Below are 17,714 nucleotides of genomic sequence, written 5' to 3' on the forward strand. Positions count from 1 at the left end.
ACTTATCACTCCTGCTCAGCCTTCAAATCTTCAGATGTTCTCTAAAAACCCATCTTTTTTAGAGCTTTTAAGAGCTTGCTCACACTAATGCACCCTCACAACTGTCCCACTTTGCCCACTCTGAGCCACACTCACTCCACCTTTTTCAGCTGTGCCCTCTTCCACTAAGAATATAAGCTCTCTAATGAGCAGGACACTTAATACCATTTATTTTATGTCTACATTTATTTTATTTACTTTGTATGTCCCTGTTTTATGTATGTCCTATTTTCCCTACTGTATAGCTCTTTGGAGCACTGTGGCACCTTACAAATCTATGATAATAATAATAATATTTTATATATACATATACTCTAAATATGCATATACTGTATACATATTGTGACAAAGGGAGGTGTTTTCCACAGGATCCTAAAAGAGGAGACATGTATTTAGCTGTCAATCTGCAGAGAAAGGCTGCAAACAGAGTTACACATTTCTACAATAGTGCACCTAAGTAAACAAGATACAGATGGAGGACATATATGTGACAAAATAATAATAAAGAGTCTGGCTTAACTTCCATTTTAGTGGTTTAAAAAAACATCTTTTCCACAGCAAGCCCCAGCCTGACAGCCTGTAATCAAGCAAAGCACCAGCAAAGAACTGCCTTTTAAAGGCAAGGTGGGAGTATCATCTGTTCATCAAGTTAGGGTTATGAAAGGAGTGTAAACTATTTAAACCTGTCTGTTTCATTGCTCAGTTGTGACTGATGCTAGATAGTGACCGGTGGCTAGGAAGTTGGTCTCTGTCTATTTAACGTTAGGGTCATAAGAAAGTTTGTGGAACTCTATGCTGTCAATTTAATTGACCATCCTGACAATAAAACCAAAGTTAAAAAGCAAGAAGGTGTTTGTGTGTGTGTGTATTTTTGCAGGAATGGATCGGAGAGGAAAGGGCCTGTATCCAGTATCTACCTATGGCACCATTAGGTCTTGGTACTCTGGAATTAACATGAGAATAATTCTGATATAAGTGAAAACAACTAGAAGCATCAGGACAGTATCAAAGAGGACAATATGAAGGACATATTTCAAATTTGATCCAAGTTTATTCCATTAAGCAGCACAAGCTGATAACATCACTGCCACAGGTCAAGAGTCTGCAGAGGTTTATCGTGTAGACTTCTAAAACCCAGAAAATGGTAAGAGTGTAACCATAGCTCACAATGCAGAATAATAAACATAACAGAAGCTTTAGTTCAAAGGAAGTAGATGAATATAATTGAATGTCAATTATCATTATATTTTATTGCTATCTTGTTTGTCCTTACACAGTTTCTGAACAGTCATAGCCAAAAGTTTTGAAAATGACACAAATATTATTTTTCACAGTCTGCTGCTTCAGTTTTTATGATGGCAATTTGCATATACTCCAGAATGTTATGAAGAGTGATCAGATGAATTTCAATTAATTTCAAAGTCCCTCTTTGCCATGAAAATGAACTTTATCCCAAAAACAACAATTTCCACTGCATTTCAGCCCTACCACAAAAGGACCAGCTGACATCAGGTCAGTGATTCTTTCGTTAACGCAGGTGAGCGTGTTGACCAGGACAAGGCTGGAGATCACTCTGTCATGCTGATTGAGTTAGAATAACAGATTGGAAGCTTTAAAAGGAGAGTGGTGCTTGAAATCATTGTTCTTCCTCTGTTAACCATGGTTACCTGCAAGGAAACAGGTGCAGTCATCATTGCTTTGCACAAATCGGGCTTCACAGGCAAGGACATTGCTGCTCGTAAGATTGCACCTAAATCAACCATTTTTTGGATCATCAAGAACTTAATGGAGTTCAATAGTTGTGAAGAAGGTTTCAGGGCGCCCAAGAATGTCCAGCAAGCGCCAGGACTGTCTCTTAAAGTTGATTCAGCTGCGGGATCGGGGCACCACCAGTACAGAGCTTGCTCAGGAATGGAAGGAGGCAGGTGTGAGTGCATCTGCACGTACAGGATGGCCTGGTGTCAGGAAAAATATCAGGGACAGACTGATCTTCTGCAAAAGGTACATGACTGCTGAGGACTGGGGAAAAGTAATTTTCACTGAACCCCCTTTCAGATTGTTTGGGGCATCTGGTAAAATGCTTGCCCGGGGAAGGAAAGGTGAGCGCTACCATCAGTCCTGTGTTATGCCAACAGTAAAGCATCCTGAGACCATTTATGTGTGGGATTGCTTCTCAGCCAAGGGAGCGAGCTCACTCACAATTTTGCCTAAGAATACAGCCATAAATAAAGAATGGTACCAAAACATCCTCCAAAAGCCAAAACAAACTTCAAGAGCAACTTCTCCCAACCATCCAAGAACAGTTTGGTGATGAACAATGCCTTTTCCAGTATGATGGAGCATCTTGCCACAAGACAAAGGTGTTAACTAAGTGGCTCAGGGATCAAAACATCGAAATTTAGGGTCCATGGCCAGGAAACTCCCCAGACCTTAATCCCATTGAGAACTTGTGGTGAATCCTCAAGAGGCGGTTGGACAAACAAAACCCCAAAAATTCTGACAAACTCCAAGCATTGATTAGGCAAGAATGGGCGGCCATCAGTCAGTATGTGGCCCAGAAGTAGATTGACAGCATGCCAGGGCGAATTGCAGAGGTCTTCAAAGAGAAGGGTCAACACTGCAAATATTGACTCTTTGCATAAACTTAATGTAATTGTCAATAAAAGCCTTTGACACTTATGAAATGCTTGTAATTTCACTTCAGTATAACATAGCAACATCTGACAAAAAGGTCTAAAAACACTGAAGCAGCAAACTTTATGAAAACCAATACTTGTGTCATTCTCAAAACTTTTTGCTATGACTGTAATCTGTAGATTATAGGATAGGTAGTTGAACTTTAAAGAGCTCCTTTAGCCTGGTGTAGTATATATAGAGCCATTCCTAGAAGTTGCTGATTTATGGATGTCTGACAAAGAAGCACAAATAAAGATAGAACAAAGACTGTTCAGTGCATAGAAACAAGTAGCAGCCTGTGCGTATTTGCAATGCAATAAATACAGTGGGACATTTATGAAGAAGGTAGCTGTGTAGAAAATCACATTGGTTTTTTTGCTAGTACTGTTTACAGAATAAAAGCAGATATCGGATTGTTTGCTATGGGCAATACCAACTTTTCTGCATGATTACCAGTAGAACAGTTTTAACCCAGAAAATATAAACATATGTTTAGTCGTGTGCTGCCTGTTCAGACATCTGTTTAATGTACAGTAAGTATGTAAATGACAGGTACAAGCAGACCACAGCCACATTGCTTCAAAAGTCTCCTTCTCCAATGTTACTTTAAGAAGACATATGTGCTCAGTAATGATTATAATAAGAACGCTTGCATACCTCCCAAAATTGGCTTCCTGGGGGCCGTGGTCACTCTACTATAGGGGTGTGGTCACACCCCCAGGGCATTCCTAGCACTTCTGAGGTGCTACTTCACTGCCAATATCACTCCACTCCCCTGAACATACTGTTGATATAACTCAGAGACAGGCGTGTGTGGCACCGTCTCACCATGGTAAGAGGGGGCATACCTCACAACTTCCCAGAAGTCAACAGAAATGTGCCATATTGACAAAGGAAGTTTATTTTTGTTTGAACATCTGATAGAAAAATGTCTTCCATATACGTAAAAAGTGATGGTAAATTTGACAGATAACCAGTTAACTGATAGAACTTAAATTTCAAAAAGTTCAGTGTTAAAACTGGTGATAAGTATATGTAGCTTACTCCTAAAGAATTAAAGAATTCTAGTGATTGATCAGTGTTCCCGTGGTTGAGCATATGCACCAATGCTGGGCCATTTTTAAGGCTATGGACAGGAATTGGTGGCGTTCTAGCACTACTAAAACATTAGGCACGCTCCAGAGGGATATGCCATGTCATAACATGATAATACCTCCCTTCTGAAGAGCTGTCCCGTTGTCCAAATTCAAATGTTAGGAGATATGGCATAGCCTGTACTTCTGGAAGGCATTCAATAGCATAATAGACCTTTACCCTGGAAGATACAGGGGCGCACACAGGGGGAATTTCTGGTTCTCCAGAAACTCCTCCCCTCCCCGAACGAATGGGCACTAAACATTGCCCCTACACAGCAGCACTGTACTGTACAGCAGCTGCGGCGCTGTCACAGAAGTGTCTGTATTGTACTGCAATACAGCACTGCCGCGGACGCTTCTTTGACAGCGCCACGGCTGCTGTACAGTACAGCATCGCCAAAATGGAGCTGCTGCGCATGCGCGGCTGCATGCGCAACAGCTCTCTCTCTCTATATATTTTTTTGGGGGGGTGAGAAACCCCCCCTTAAAAATCCTGCGTTTGCCCCTGAGATATGAAGAGGTGTAAACACACAGAGAGATCCCCCAGCACACTGCTGTAGCCAGCAACAGATCTGCCATTTCTACTGTAGATAAAAATGCAAGTCTTAGTTGCACACATTTGCAAATGTATGTTAAAACCACCCGCCACTCCACGGTGCTTTTGCTAATAGGATGGTCCTAACTGTAAACAATGAGAGTCCCATATATTTGGGCCATACATATGTGTTTTTAAATTGAGAGCTAACTTACCAAAGAGGTACCCCAGAAGCCTCCAAATAGCAATCCAATGTCAGCACTCCCCCTCAGCTACTGATACCAACATGTTGTTCCCCACCCTTTCAAGCACCTGCTATAGCCTATAAATTGATTGAGCAACTTCCACTTCTTTATATGAAGAGGTGTATCAGACAAAGTGGGGAAATACAAAGTGGTATTTAATAGGGATGTGCACCGGCGACTTTTGGTGTCCCGTGTTTTGTGATTTGGATTCGGATTTTCTCGATGTTTTGGGTTCGGATTTGTTTCATAAAACACCTGCCGAAAGGTTTTGGTTCGGATTTAAGGTTTTGGATTCTGATTTTTTTTTAAAAAAGCATAAAAAGTTCAAAAATCAAGTTTTTGGGCTTATTTTCACTCCTACGCTATTATTAACCTCAATAACATTCAATAACAATCATTTCCACAAATTTACAGTGTATTCTGAACACCTCACAATATTGTTATTAGTCCAAAACGTTGCAACGAGGTATCTTTCTGGACTGCGTAGTGGAGTGGTCCCCACAATATAATAAGAAAACCATCAACTGGTATGAATCGCACCAAAAAATGTACCTGGACTGCATAGAGGAGTGGTCACCACAATATAATTTAAAACCCTGAACTTGTATGATTCGCACCAATAAATGTATCTGGACTGCGTAGAGGAGTGGTCACCACAATATAATTTAAAAACCCTGAACTTGTATGATTCGCGCCAATAAATGTATCTGGACTGCGTAGAGGAGTGGTCACCACAATATAATAAGAAAACCATCAACTGGTCTGAATCGCACCAAAAAATGTACCTGGACTGCATAGAGGAGTGGTCACCACAATATAATTTAAAACCCTGAACTTGTATGATTCGCACCAATAAATGTATCTGGACTGCGTAGAGGAGTGGTCACCACAATATAATAAGAAAACCATCAACTGGTATGAATCGCACCAAAAAATGTACCTGGACTGCATAGAGGAGTGGTCACCACAATATAATTTAAAACCCTGAACTTGTATGATTCGCACCAATAAATGTATCTGGACTGCGTAGAGGAGTGGTCTCCACAATATAATAAGAAAACCATCAACTGGTCTGAATCGCACCAAAAAATGTACCTGGACTGCGTAGAGGAGTGGTCACCACAATATAATTAATAAAAAACCCTCCACGGGTCTGAATTCCCCCAAAAAAAATTCTGGACTGCGTAGTGGGGTGGCCCCGGTACCCAATTTGATACCGGGGCCACAATATAATTAATACACCCTCAACTGGTCAGAATTCCACCAAACAAGTATCTGGACTGCGTAGTGGGGTGGCCCGGTACCCAATTTGATACCGGGGCCACAATATAATAAATACACCCTCAACTGGTCGGAATTCCAGGGAACAGATGGCGGACACCGGATGGACGTCTAAAACCAACATAGCAGTTAAGGGCGCAGTTCCTCTTTTTTGTGACTGCACAAACAATTAACGTAGTTATATAAATGACAGTTTTTGTTTTTGTTTTAAATATAGAAAGAAAGAAGGTAGTACTAGAAATGGCAGTTCTTTAGTTTCTTTTAAATAGAGAAAGAAAGAAGGTAGTACTAGAAATGGCAGTTCTTTAGTTTCTTTTAAATAGAGAAAGAAAGAAGGTAGTACTAGAAATGGCAGTTATTTAGTTTCTTTTAAATAGAGAAAGAAAGAAGGTAGTACTAGAAATGGCAGTTTTTTGTTTTTTTTAAATATAGAAAGAAAGAATGTAGTCCTAGAAATGGCAGTTATTTATTTTTTTTTAAATAGAGAAAGAAAGAGGGTAGCAATAGAAATGGCAGTTCCTCTTTTTTGGAACTGCACAAACAGTGATGAAAATGAAGGTGGAGCTGGTGGCATGTCACGGTCCTCTTCAGAGGACAATCTCTTTGCACCGCTGTAGACTTGTGTCCGCCGGAAACAGAGACACAACATACGCTTTAAACCGAGGATCGAGAACGGTGGGCAGAATGTATTCCTCTGACTTTAAAAGACTGACCACCCTCAGATCCTGGCAAAACGTACGAAGGGCTTCATCCACAAGAGCTACATGCTTGGTGGAATCGCAATGGTTTACCAGCTCCCCCCTCACTTTCTCCAGCTGCTTCTGCAAAAGCCTGATTAGGGGAATCACCTGACTCAAGCTGGCAGTGTCGGAACTGACTTCTCGTGTGGCAAGTTCAAATGGCTGCAGAACCTTGCACAACACGGAAATCATTCTCCGGTGCGCTTGACTCAGGCGCATCCCCACTCCTTTTCCTATGTCGTAGGTTGCTATGTAGGCTTGAATGGCCTTTTGATGCTCCTCCATCCTCTGCAGCATATAGAGGGTGGAGTTCTAGCACGTCACTACCTCTAGTTAATTTAGATTGTAAGGCTTGTAAATTCTTTGAAGATAAAAAAAAGCAGGCTGCACAGACTGTGGAGCTAGAAAGTGAAATTAAATGGACCACGTTACTTTGGTGGCTATCTATGCCCCCCCCCCCCCCACCCCGCCCTACACTTGTAGTTGAATATAAATAAAGCAGCCTGCATAGACTGTAGAACTAGAGATTCAAATATACAAAGAAATGGACAAAGGCTGTTTGATATCTGTCTGCATCAGATCCCCTCTCCACTAGGAGTAAAATAGAAAACTATTCAGCCGTTATATAATCTAGAATAGAAATAGAAATTGAGAAAGGCCATTTGGTGTCTGTCTGCATCATAATCATCAACATCCTCCTCAGTGCCAGCTACATCAATATCCTCCTCCCGGTGTACAATATTCACACCTTCATTAGCCAAATCTGTAACTGGACTGTGGGTGATCCTTCCAGCATATGCAGAGGGCGTGCTGCAAATGCTGGATGGAGTCACCTCTTCCCGTACAGTGATGGGAAGGTCAGGCTTCACAACCACCAACACCCTTGGACTCGCCTTGGGGATTTGTGATGTCATCTGTTTAGAAGGCAGAGTTCTTTGCTGTTTTGTTGTTGTTGCTGACAGCATAACTCTCTTAAATTTTTTGTAGGGGGGGGGAGGAGGACTTAGATCCTTGGGTGAAGATGGACCACTAGTCATGAACACGTGCCAGGGCCTAAGCCGTTCCTTGCCACTACGTGTCGTAAATGGCATATTGCCAACTTTACGTTTCTCCTCAGATGATTTTAAGTTTCTCTTTTTGCTATTTTTTGAGAACTTGGACTTTTTGGATTTTACATGCCCTGTACTAGGAGATTGGGCATAGGGCTTGCCAGACGACGTTGATGGCATTTCATTGTCTATGTCATGACTAGTGGCAGCAGCTTCAGCATTAGGAGGAAGTGGGTCTTGATCTTTCCCTACTTTATACTCCAAATTTTGGTTTTCCATTATATGTAGCACAAGAGAGCGTACCCCTAAGCCACACACACTCGGCAAAGCCTTTAAGAATTATATGCGGCACAGGAGAGTACCACTGGACTTATACTGCTGAATCAGTGAACTTTGTAATAGCAGTACCACTGGACTTATACTGCTGAATCAGTGAACTTTGTAATAGCAGTACCACTGGACTTATACTGCTGAATCAGTGAACTTTGTAATATATCAGTACCACTGGACTTATACTGCTGAATCAGTGAACTTGGTAATATATCAGTACCACTAGACTTATACTGCTGAATCAGTGAACTTTGTAATAGCAGTACCACTGGACTTATACTGCTGAATCAGTGAACTTTGTAATAGCAGTACCACTGGACTTATACTGCTGAATCAGTGAACTTTGTAATATATCAGTACCACTGGACTTATACTGCTGAATCAGTGAACTTTGTAATTGCAGTACCCCTGGACTTATACTGCTGAATCAATGAACTTTGTAATATATCAGTACCACTGGACTTATACTGCTGAATCAGTGAACTTTGTAATATAACAGCACCACTGGACTTATACTGCTGAATCAGTGAACTTTGTAATAGCAGTACCATTGGACTTATACTGCTGAATCAGTGAACTTGGTAATATTGCAGTACCAATGGGGTTATACTGCAGGATTGGTTTTGCAAATTTTGTTGTAATTAATTTTTTTTTAAATTATTTTTTTGTATTTTTTTTATAACTTTTTTTTAATTTTTTAAACACTTGGGAATAATGGGGAAATAACTATGCCCTTAGAAGCACAGGACACAGCACCACTGGACTGAACAGGACACAGCACAGGACCCAGCAGCACCACTGAACTCAAAATTGACAGAGCACAGCACACAACACCACTGGACTGATACTGCTGAATGTATGAACTTTGTAATATTGCAGTACCACTCGACTTTTACTGCTGAATGTGTGAACTTGGTAATATTGCAGTACCAATGGGCTTATATTCCCATAATATACATGGGCAATGCTACGTGCACTACTGTTAGGTGCACGCAGCTCTCCCTTTTCAAGCAGAGCTGTGTAAAGCGGGGGCAGGGTCCAGCCACCTCAAGTATACAGTTCCCCAGGCTTGGAGGGGGATTTCCAGGCACTAGGAAGCCCCCCTCGGTTTGCCTATGTTATGTATAGCAGTTTGGGATTCAACTACTTGCTCCCTTTCAGCCCCAATGTATAGAGCAGATTCAGGTGACAATGATTCACTGCATAGGTGGTATGCAGCGATTTGGCAGAATCAAACATTTGCTACATTTACCCCATGGCATCAGTTTCTAAATTCATCCTATAGACATGCTCTTCCCATCGATTTGTAGAGTGTCATGAAATTGAAACTTATAATTTTTTTATTTTATTTTATTATGGCATTACAAAGTGTCATTACTGCTTTGCCAGATACACCTTTTCTTATATCACAGTGTGAGGATCCACAATGCTGTTCATTGCTAATAATGACTTTTTGTTTAGGCCTCATGATTGCAGTACTACTATTTAAGAATTAAGAAACTGATATTAGGCTAGGTACACATTGGAGCTTTTCGTCCAATCACAGTGCAAAACAGCTAACATTCATTTGGATGTCGGCTTAGTGTGTGTGAATACACAATGGTCAAAAGTAGCTCCAAAGTGCCAAATGTCGGTTCATTTGGTTGGTTGTACTGTTTAATAATCTCGTTCCAATCATCGTACGATCATGTAATGTATATAAAATCCTGATCGATCCATGATCAACTGCCGATAGTTCTTTGAGCTGCGACTGCTTTGGGGGCGTGTGTATGTAAATTTATGATGCCTGTATGTCTCCCACGTGGTTTCTGGGTGGTTCCTAACGAACATGCTCGACCCATTATTTCAATTTCTTGGGGATATCGCTACAGGGACTACATATGTCGTTTCAGTGTGTACGAAATCCAAGTCTTTTAACATGATTGTATGGCTGTTAAAAGTCGCTGCCCGACCAAGTTGGTCTTTCGATAATCGTTTAAGATGTGTCTCGTGTATACGTATCCACCAACTTTTTATGCCGATCGATTTTACACCCGATCAATGGTTCGATCGCTCGGTCCATGGACTGCATACACACTAGCCTTGTTTTAGATGATAAAGGGAAGAACGGCAGTTCTATTAGTGACTTTTTACAGTCATGTTGTCGTGAGCAATGATTGTAATTTCGCACTCACTGTCGTGGATCGGTCGGAAACTTATACACACTACACAACAGAAACGAGATTTTTTTAACGAAAATATTTAACGGTACGACCAACCAAATGAGGCGACAATCGTCCATTTGGGCAGACTTTCGACCATCGTGTCACTACACACACTGACCCGACTTTTGAACGAGCAGTCGTATGTCGGCTGGTTCAGCCGATTATTGGTCGAAAACCCTGTAGTGCGGCGGTTCCCAAACTGTGCGCCGCGGCTCCCAGGGGTGCCGCGGCGCTGTCACTGGGGTGCCGCGGGCCAGCCATAAAAAAAAAGAAAGAGCACATAAACTTACCAATCTGCCGGGCGCCGGGACCCAGCAGCCTCCTCTCTCCCGCAGCTGTCACTGAATATCGACGTCAGTGACAGCTGCGGGAGAGAGGAGGCTGCTTGGTCCCGGCGCCCGGCGGATTGGTAAGTTTATGTGCTCTTTCTTTTTTTTATGGCTGGGAGAAGCAGAGGAGGACAGCGGGAAGCGGAGGAGGACAGCGGAGGAGGACAGCGGGCAGCGGAGGAGAACAGAGGGCAGCGGAGGAGGACAGAGGGCAGCAGAGGAGGACAGAGGGCAGCGGAGGAGGGCAGAGGAGGACAGCGGGCAGCAGAGGAGGACAGCTGGCAGCAGAGGGGGACAGCGGGCAGCAGAGAGGGACAGCGGGAAGCAGAGGAGGACAGAGGACAGCGGGAAGCAGAGGAGGACAGCGGGGCAGCAGAGGAGGACAGCGGGGCAGCAGAGGGGGACAGCGGGGCAGCAGAGGGGGACAGCATGCAGCAGAGGGGGTCAGCGGGCAGCAAAGGGGGGCAGCGGGCAGCAGAGTGACAGAGGGGGCAGCGTGACAGAGGGCTGCAGAGGGGGGCAGCGTGACAGAGGGCTGCAGAGGGGGCAGAGTGCCTGGGGGCAAAGGGGTCAGAGTGCCTGGATGCAGAGGGGGCAGTGTGACAGAGGGCAGAGGAGGGGGACAGAGGGCAGAGGAGGGGTACAGCATGACCGAGGGCAGAGGAGGGGGACAGCATGACAGAGGGCAGTGAGAGGTGACAGAGGGCAGAGGGGGCAACGTGAGAGGGGGCAGAGTGACTGGATGCAGAGGGGGAAGTGTGACAGAGGGCAGAGGAGGGGGAAAGTGTGACAGAGGAGGGGGACAGTGTGACAGAGGGCAGAGGAGGGGGACAGAGGGCAGGTGAGGGGTACAGCGTGACAGAGGGCAGAGGAGGTGGAGGACAGCATGACAGAGGGCAGAGGAGGAGGACAGCGTGACAGAGGAGGGGGACAGCGTGACAGAGGGCAGTGAGAGGGGACAGCGTGAGAAATGGCAGAGGGGGCAGCATCAGAGGGGGCAGCGTGAGAGGGGGCAGAGTGACTGGATGCAGAGGGGGCAGTGTGTCTGGATGCAGAGGGGGCATTTTTGCATACAACTAAATAAGTATTTCTCTCCTGACCTAAATACTTATTACATTTCTTCTAAAACAGGACTGCTCAGTAATTATTTTGGAGGGGTGCCTTGAAAAAATTTTGGAGACTCTCAGGGTGCCGTGAACTGCAAAAGTTTGGGAACCACTGCTGTAGTGTGTACCCAGCTTCGGGTACCAAGGATCCTTAATCAAGATGTGCTTTACATGCGGTAAAGATGCAGTCAGTGTGATCTGACTATTCTGCATATATAGTGCTTTACAAACATCTAGTGTGAATGAGCCCTTAGGACAACTGCTTTACAGAAAGTAACAAAGAACAAAAGTAAAACTAACAATGGACCTGGCTCCATACCAAGTTCTATTGTAGTTAATTGGGAGGAGAGAAGGATGTGAGTACCCAGAGTATTATCTTGTGAAAATCTCTTGATATTGACAGCTGGAGTCTTAATCACACAGGAAAAACCTTTAACATAGCTTTCTTTTCCCACCAGAATGCAAAAGGAAACGTAACTACAATAAATTCATCGTATTATCAGTCGATATAAGGGATTAAAGAAACGGCATTCCCTTTTATATGTGTGCATTAAATTAGAGATTTGAGATTTAGGGGCCTATTTATCAATATGCAGCAAGAAGATTGATTTAGAGCCAATTAACGCGACAATAAACAGTAACTGATTGCCAAGAAAATTCCCAAGTCTCAGGGCGTGCGCATGTGTGACCCAGCTAATCGATTTGCGCATGCACAGTGGTTTTTAATTCCATTCATAATAAAATATATATTAAAATATTTAAAAGAAAATAAAAATATTTAGATACCATTGACCTTATTAAAAAAAAAAGGATCTATTAATTTATTTCTCCTGTTATCGCTATCTTGATATGTATCGGTACCACCGCAATGCTTGTTGGATAGCATGGGGAAGCTATAGCGGGTAAAAACCTTGCTGGGGTTACTGGCGGTGATAGCGGTGCTCTCGCTGGTGTTAAACCTTAAGCCTTATCGCCAGCGAAAACCCCCTTTTGGATCAAGTAGAAACTGTACATATATGGTACATGTGTATTTTCACTATGTCAATAGAAATAATGTTTGTATCCTAAGTTCCAGATATAATTCCCTGAGTTTTTCTTGAAAACAACGTGGCGTGCGCATCATTACCGTTACTACGGTAATTGATTGGCATTATTACCGTTAGTACGGTAATGACCATGCTGATATTTGCTCGCAGTTCACTCAGCCGCGAGCAGAAATCCATCTTAAAATTACCGTACTAACGTTAATGATGCGCACTCACGCATTCTAAGGAACAACGCAGGCAATGGAATCTCCCCTCGTAATGTACATGATGCTAATTGCGCAAACACGCAAAGGGATACATAACACCACTGAAAAATCTGCAGCCCCCATAGTGCAAATTTATGCAAGCTGCAAGTGTGGTGGAAAAACTGTTGCACTCCAAGACATGTTGTTAACCATTGTAATTCCCAGACTTCCTTTTACGGAAGCAAATGTTTTTCACATATATCAGCATATTGAAGCAGAAAGTCACACAAGTGGTGCACAGATTGCCATCCTTATCTGGAACTTGGCACCGCAAAAAAAGAGAAAGATTTGCTTTTTTGTCAGGTGTTATTGGCGAGAGTATAGGTGTTCAATAAACAACACAGTGGCTGCAGTATAGTTTGGTCAATGGACCCACGCTGGGACAATTTTATTCTTTCCTCTACCAGCCAAATGAAATCTGGGCTGCAAATTTCAGCAGCTCTTTTATCCAATTTAAAACAAATAAACTCTTACAAAGGAGCCAAAACTTTCAAACGTTTGACTGGCAAGCCATTTTTTCGTTGCTTCAAAACATCGTTTTAAAACCTGCATTCAATCTATCAAATGGTCCATCTGATTTCTTTTTAAAGTACCATTGAGTGCTCTCTAAAAGCTCTTGGGGATGCTTCGGAGAGCAGCGTGGGGTCCCCTATTAAGCCTTTCTGTGCTGGATGTCATTACACTGCAGTGGGTGGGAAGAAGCTGTCAGGAACATCCATTCCAGCTGGGGGTGTATCAAATTCAGTTTTCTGCCTATACAGTCTTAGGGCTAGATTTACTAAACTGCGGGTTTGAAATAGTGGAGATGTTGCCTATAGCAACCAATCAGATTCTAGCTGTCATTTTGTAGAATGTACTAAACAAATGAAAGCTAGAATCCGATTGTTTGCTATAGGCAACATCCCCACTTTTTCAAACCTGCAGTTTAGTAAATATACCCCTTAGACCTCTCTCTCTGGGGGTTTAGCCTCTCAGGTTCAAAATGGTAAAATTAATGATCCTCCACTTGCTGTGGAGATTTCAAAACTGCCATACTGGAGCCAAGATATAACACCTGCGTTCATCTGACCGCCTCGGCAGTGAATCTATTAACAACAACAAGATTCTTGTCCCTTTAAATACATCGTGGGAGAGGGGCTCCAGTAGAAAGACAAAACTTGATTAGCAAATCTCAGTATTTTGCATATCCCACCACACATACCCATAGAAAATGATTAGCACAGTATGTTGGTGCTGTACAAACCATATACTGTAATATAGCCAAACAGCCTCATAAGTGAAAATTAATTACCAAGCGTGAGAAAATAATTTACTAAGCTAATATCAGACTTCTGATGTCTCTTTGATCACTGGGGTAATTATAATATGAAGTCATCGACACACATACACCATATGCGAACATGATACTATCCATCAATGCTGCATCAACCTACATATGCAGATGTCACAGAAGCAGCACATTTATAAATCGATTGTAGCATAATTGTCGTAGACAAATAGCCAAAGTTATTCCAAAGAGATGTCTTATGATATATACCAGATAGTTATGTCTGATGCCATTTGCTAAGCTGCATTCCTAGGTGTCATTAGTCTATGATGGCTCAAGATAAGCTGAATTCCATTTGGGATAGCTGGCTCTGTCTGTATTCACAGATGCATTGTCACACATAGCAGTTTATGGCACATAACAGCACTGACTCTGTGCCAGTTGGAAGGTGTAAGATGTCCTTGATTCTTGTAAAATGAGCACATTCCCAGTACGCCGAAACGGCCATATGCCACTAATGATTTCCTAAAAGGAACCTGTGGAAGATGACCCCAGTGGCTATTAGCAGAAAGCATTTACTGACATTTAATGTGTTACTAGATCATAAAGGGTTATAGTCACCTCCACAATAATCCTAGATCTATACACACACATTGTATGCCGAGACGTATTGGTGGTCATTTTTTTTTTCTCTCCTACATTTAAGCACCCAAATCTAAAACTAAAAATGTTAAAAAGGCAGGCATTAAGCTGAGTGTACTACTGGCAACAGCCTGAAAAATACTATCTCTCTGACATCGTGGACCTGTGTCTGGAGGGGAAACATTGTAGAGAAGCGAACTTAAATTGAGGCTCTCCAGCTGATGTGGAACTACAAGTATAAGCATGCCTCTCCTGCTAGCCACTTCTAGTTCCACAGCTGGAGAGCCTCAGGTTGCTACTTCTATTACAGAGTGCGTGTTTCATTTATACATCGTTATCCAGCTGCACAAATCATCCCTACAAGCATAGACTCCCATCTCACTTACAAACCCAAACTTTACATGATCAATAAAAATAATTAAAAAAAAGAATTAAAAATAATCTACCGCATATAATGTCACTCAATTCCACATTGTCACATAGATACCAAAGAACTTACTTTTCACATGTTATTAAATCAGTGCATTGGAATATCACAGTGACTGTGAATGTGACCTTGGAAGACAATTTAAATCTATAACTTACTTTCCCAGTTCCTCGAACAGTTGGTACTCCTCGCTGAAGCGCGTGCAGGTGATGGTAGCCATGCCGAGATCACGCTGCAATCACCCTGGAGATGTTCAATAGTGGTAGGATAGAGATGTCACAGGCAGCTGGCAGCACAAGTATATTCTCTTCACGTTGGACGAGAGTGGTTATCTACTCTCTAAATATGAAAGAATGGTTTCTGCTTCTTTAATGTGTCTCACTGTTGAAATTTCTCTATACTCTCCCCCTCTATTCTTGTCACTGATTAATCCTTTCACCCTCTTGGTTATCTTCTTGTCTCTTCCTACCCCTTTCTCAATTTGACAAGTGCTCCACCTATCTGTATACTTAAAAATATGTTTACAGTAAAATATTAAGCTATCCCTAAAATCTTGCTTTATCTTTTCCCCCCACTGTCACCTTTCAGTCTTATCTGCCTGTATTCTGACTTTGTCTCAGTCTGCGTTCCTTCTCTTGCTCTCCTCTCTGTCCTGTTATATTTGCTGGCTTCCCGGCACTAGATAATTTTGTGCTGTAGCTTACTCTTGTTCTTGTGGGTCCCTGCTGCTATCTTGAAGGTGAGGAAGGCTGGAGCTCTGACTGACAAGCCTGCAGATAAGCATGAAGCCAATCTGTCCTCCCAACCTTACCAGCCGTCGTCAGCATCCACATATCCATAGCAACCACCCTCCGAAACGCCCTAACTCTGTTGCCAGGGCAACTGCTTCCCAAACATCTGCCCCCCACACTGTTCCTGACTTAAAAAAAAATCCTGAATATGGGAGAACATTAAATAAGTGCAGAGCTCAATTGCAGGGAACAGAACAAACAAACAAATGACAGCGGTGTGGCAATAGCATCTCAGATCTATCCTGATTACATGCATGGACAGTGACCCTGTTCTGTTCTAGCTGATAGATCGCTATGGTAACAACAGCTTCATACTTGGTCCCTAGAAAGACAAGATGTTGTAACCATAGCAATCATGATTGATACCTTACAATAGACAGGTATCAAATTGTTTCCAAGCAACATTTTTTTTCCTGCTAAGTTAATTGTTCAAAAGAACAGAATATTTTGCCCTATGATGGTTAAGAATGAAATGTCATGTAGCATTTATAAGCGCCAACACACTTTCCATCCTTGTCAGCAGCAGTATATTAAAATGCAACTATTCAGCTTTTAATAATAAAAGTTTTATTTGAATGAAATAGACCTCTGGTTTAATGCTGGAGCCTTATAAGATACATACATTAATTACACCTCAACTTTAGTGCTGTAGAATCTTTTAAACTATCCATTTGGTGTAGACAAGAAAGCCTGAAGAGTTAAAACATCTGCTGGACAGTGTAGCAAAATATCCCTTCATTTGAACCACCATCTTTTTTTGAAGTGTACCCTCTTGAATATTATTTCTATACATCACTAAAATAAAATGGCAGCATTCAGTGTCATCCTTGGCCATTCAATCATTCAGGAGCCCCTGACCTCTGGACAGGTCCTGCTCATTTTTTTTATTCTATAGGTATCTCAGGGAAATTGAGTGTTCCAGAATTGGGAACTTTACTGTTTTACCAGCTCGGGGAAGTAGTAAACTAGAGCTTGGTGTGGACATCTCCTTTAAGTCTGCTGTTTATGCTAAACATAAGTTTTTTACAGATACTGTTTAAAGCATGCGGCCCAGCACGCTTGTAAATGTGGCCCAGAAGGAGTTTTGGTTGTGGCAAGGGGGCAGCACTGTGAATGGAAAAAAAAAATCCTGCAAAAAAAAAGAAAAGAAAATACTTACCTTGCGGTCACGCGGTCACGTCAGCTGGCACTCCGGCTCCCTCCCTTGTCTCCTCCTCCATGCGGTGCTCGCAGTGAATGTCGGGCGTGATGTCATCACACCCAACATCCATTGCGGAGCGCAGCACAGAGGAGTAACCCGCGCGAGAAAAAAACAATCAGCAGCACAGAATTGGAGAAAAGAAGAGAAGAGGACAGGAGAACAAGCCAATTAAAAGGTAAATTAAGGGGGATTTTTTTTATTATTTCAAGGGGCGCTGACCAGTGAATAAAAGTCATCTAGTCCTGGAGCATCATGGGCCTTATCTCCCTGCTACATCCTTCTACTTGTAATACTAATGGGGCATTATATATTATTCTCTTTGGCCCATTATAAGTTGTTATCCCTTAACTAACATAGTGGTGTAATTAGCAAAACAGGTCACAATTTGGGGTCACAGTGATGTATATGTCAGGTACTGCAGGCCT

General features: G+C 42.5%; 1 protein-coding gene across 5 annotated transcripts in view; it reads right to left on the reverse strand.

Moving 5' to 3' along the window:
• CAMK2A (calcium/calmodulin dependent protein kinase II alpha) overlaps positions 1-16,140 on the reverse strand; it is a 180,873-nt gene extending 164,733 nt beyond the window's left edge. For 2 of the 5 annotated variants that reach the window (XM_075210047.1, XM_075210045.1), the window contains exon 1: positions 15,456-16,137. In XM_075210047.1, the coding sequence (XP_075066148.1) occupies positions 15,456-15,517 (62 nt within the window). In that variant the 5' untranslated portion in view covers positions 15,518-16,137. Of the gene's footprint in view, positions 1-15,455 lie in introns of all 5 variants that reach the window. The other 3 variants (XM_075210050.1, XM_075210048.1, XM_075210049.1) reach the window with 3 other exon arrangements.
• Between the last annotated feature and the right edge of the window lie 1,574 nt (positions 16,141-17,714).

This window comes from Mixophyes fleayi, chromosome 4 (assembly GCF_038048845.1).
Source record: "Mixophyes fleayi isolate aMixFle1 chromosome 4, aMixFle1.hap1, whole genome shotgun sequence".
NCBI classification, from domain to species: Eukaryota; Metazoa; Chordata; class Amphibia; order Anura; family Limnodynastidae; genus Mixophyes; species Mixophyes fleayi.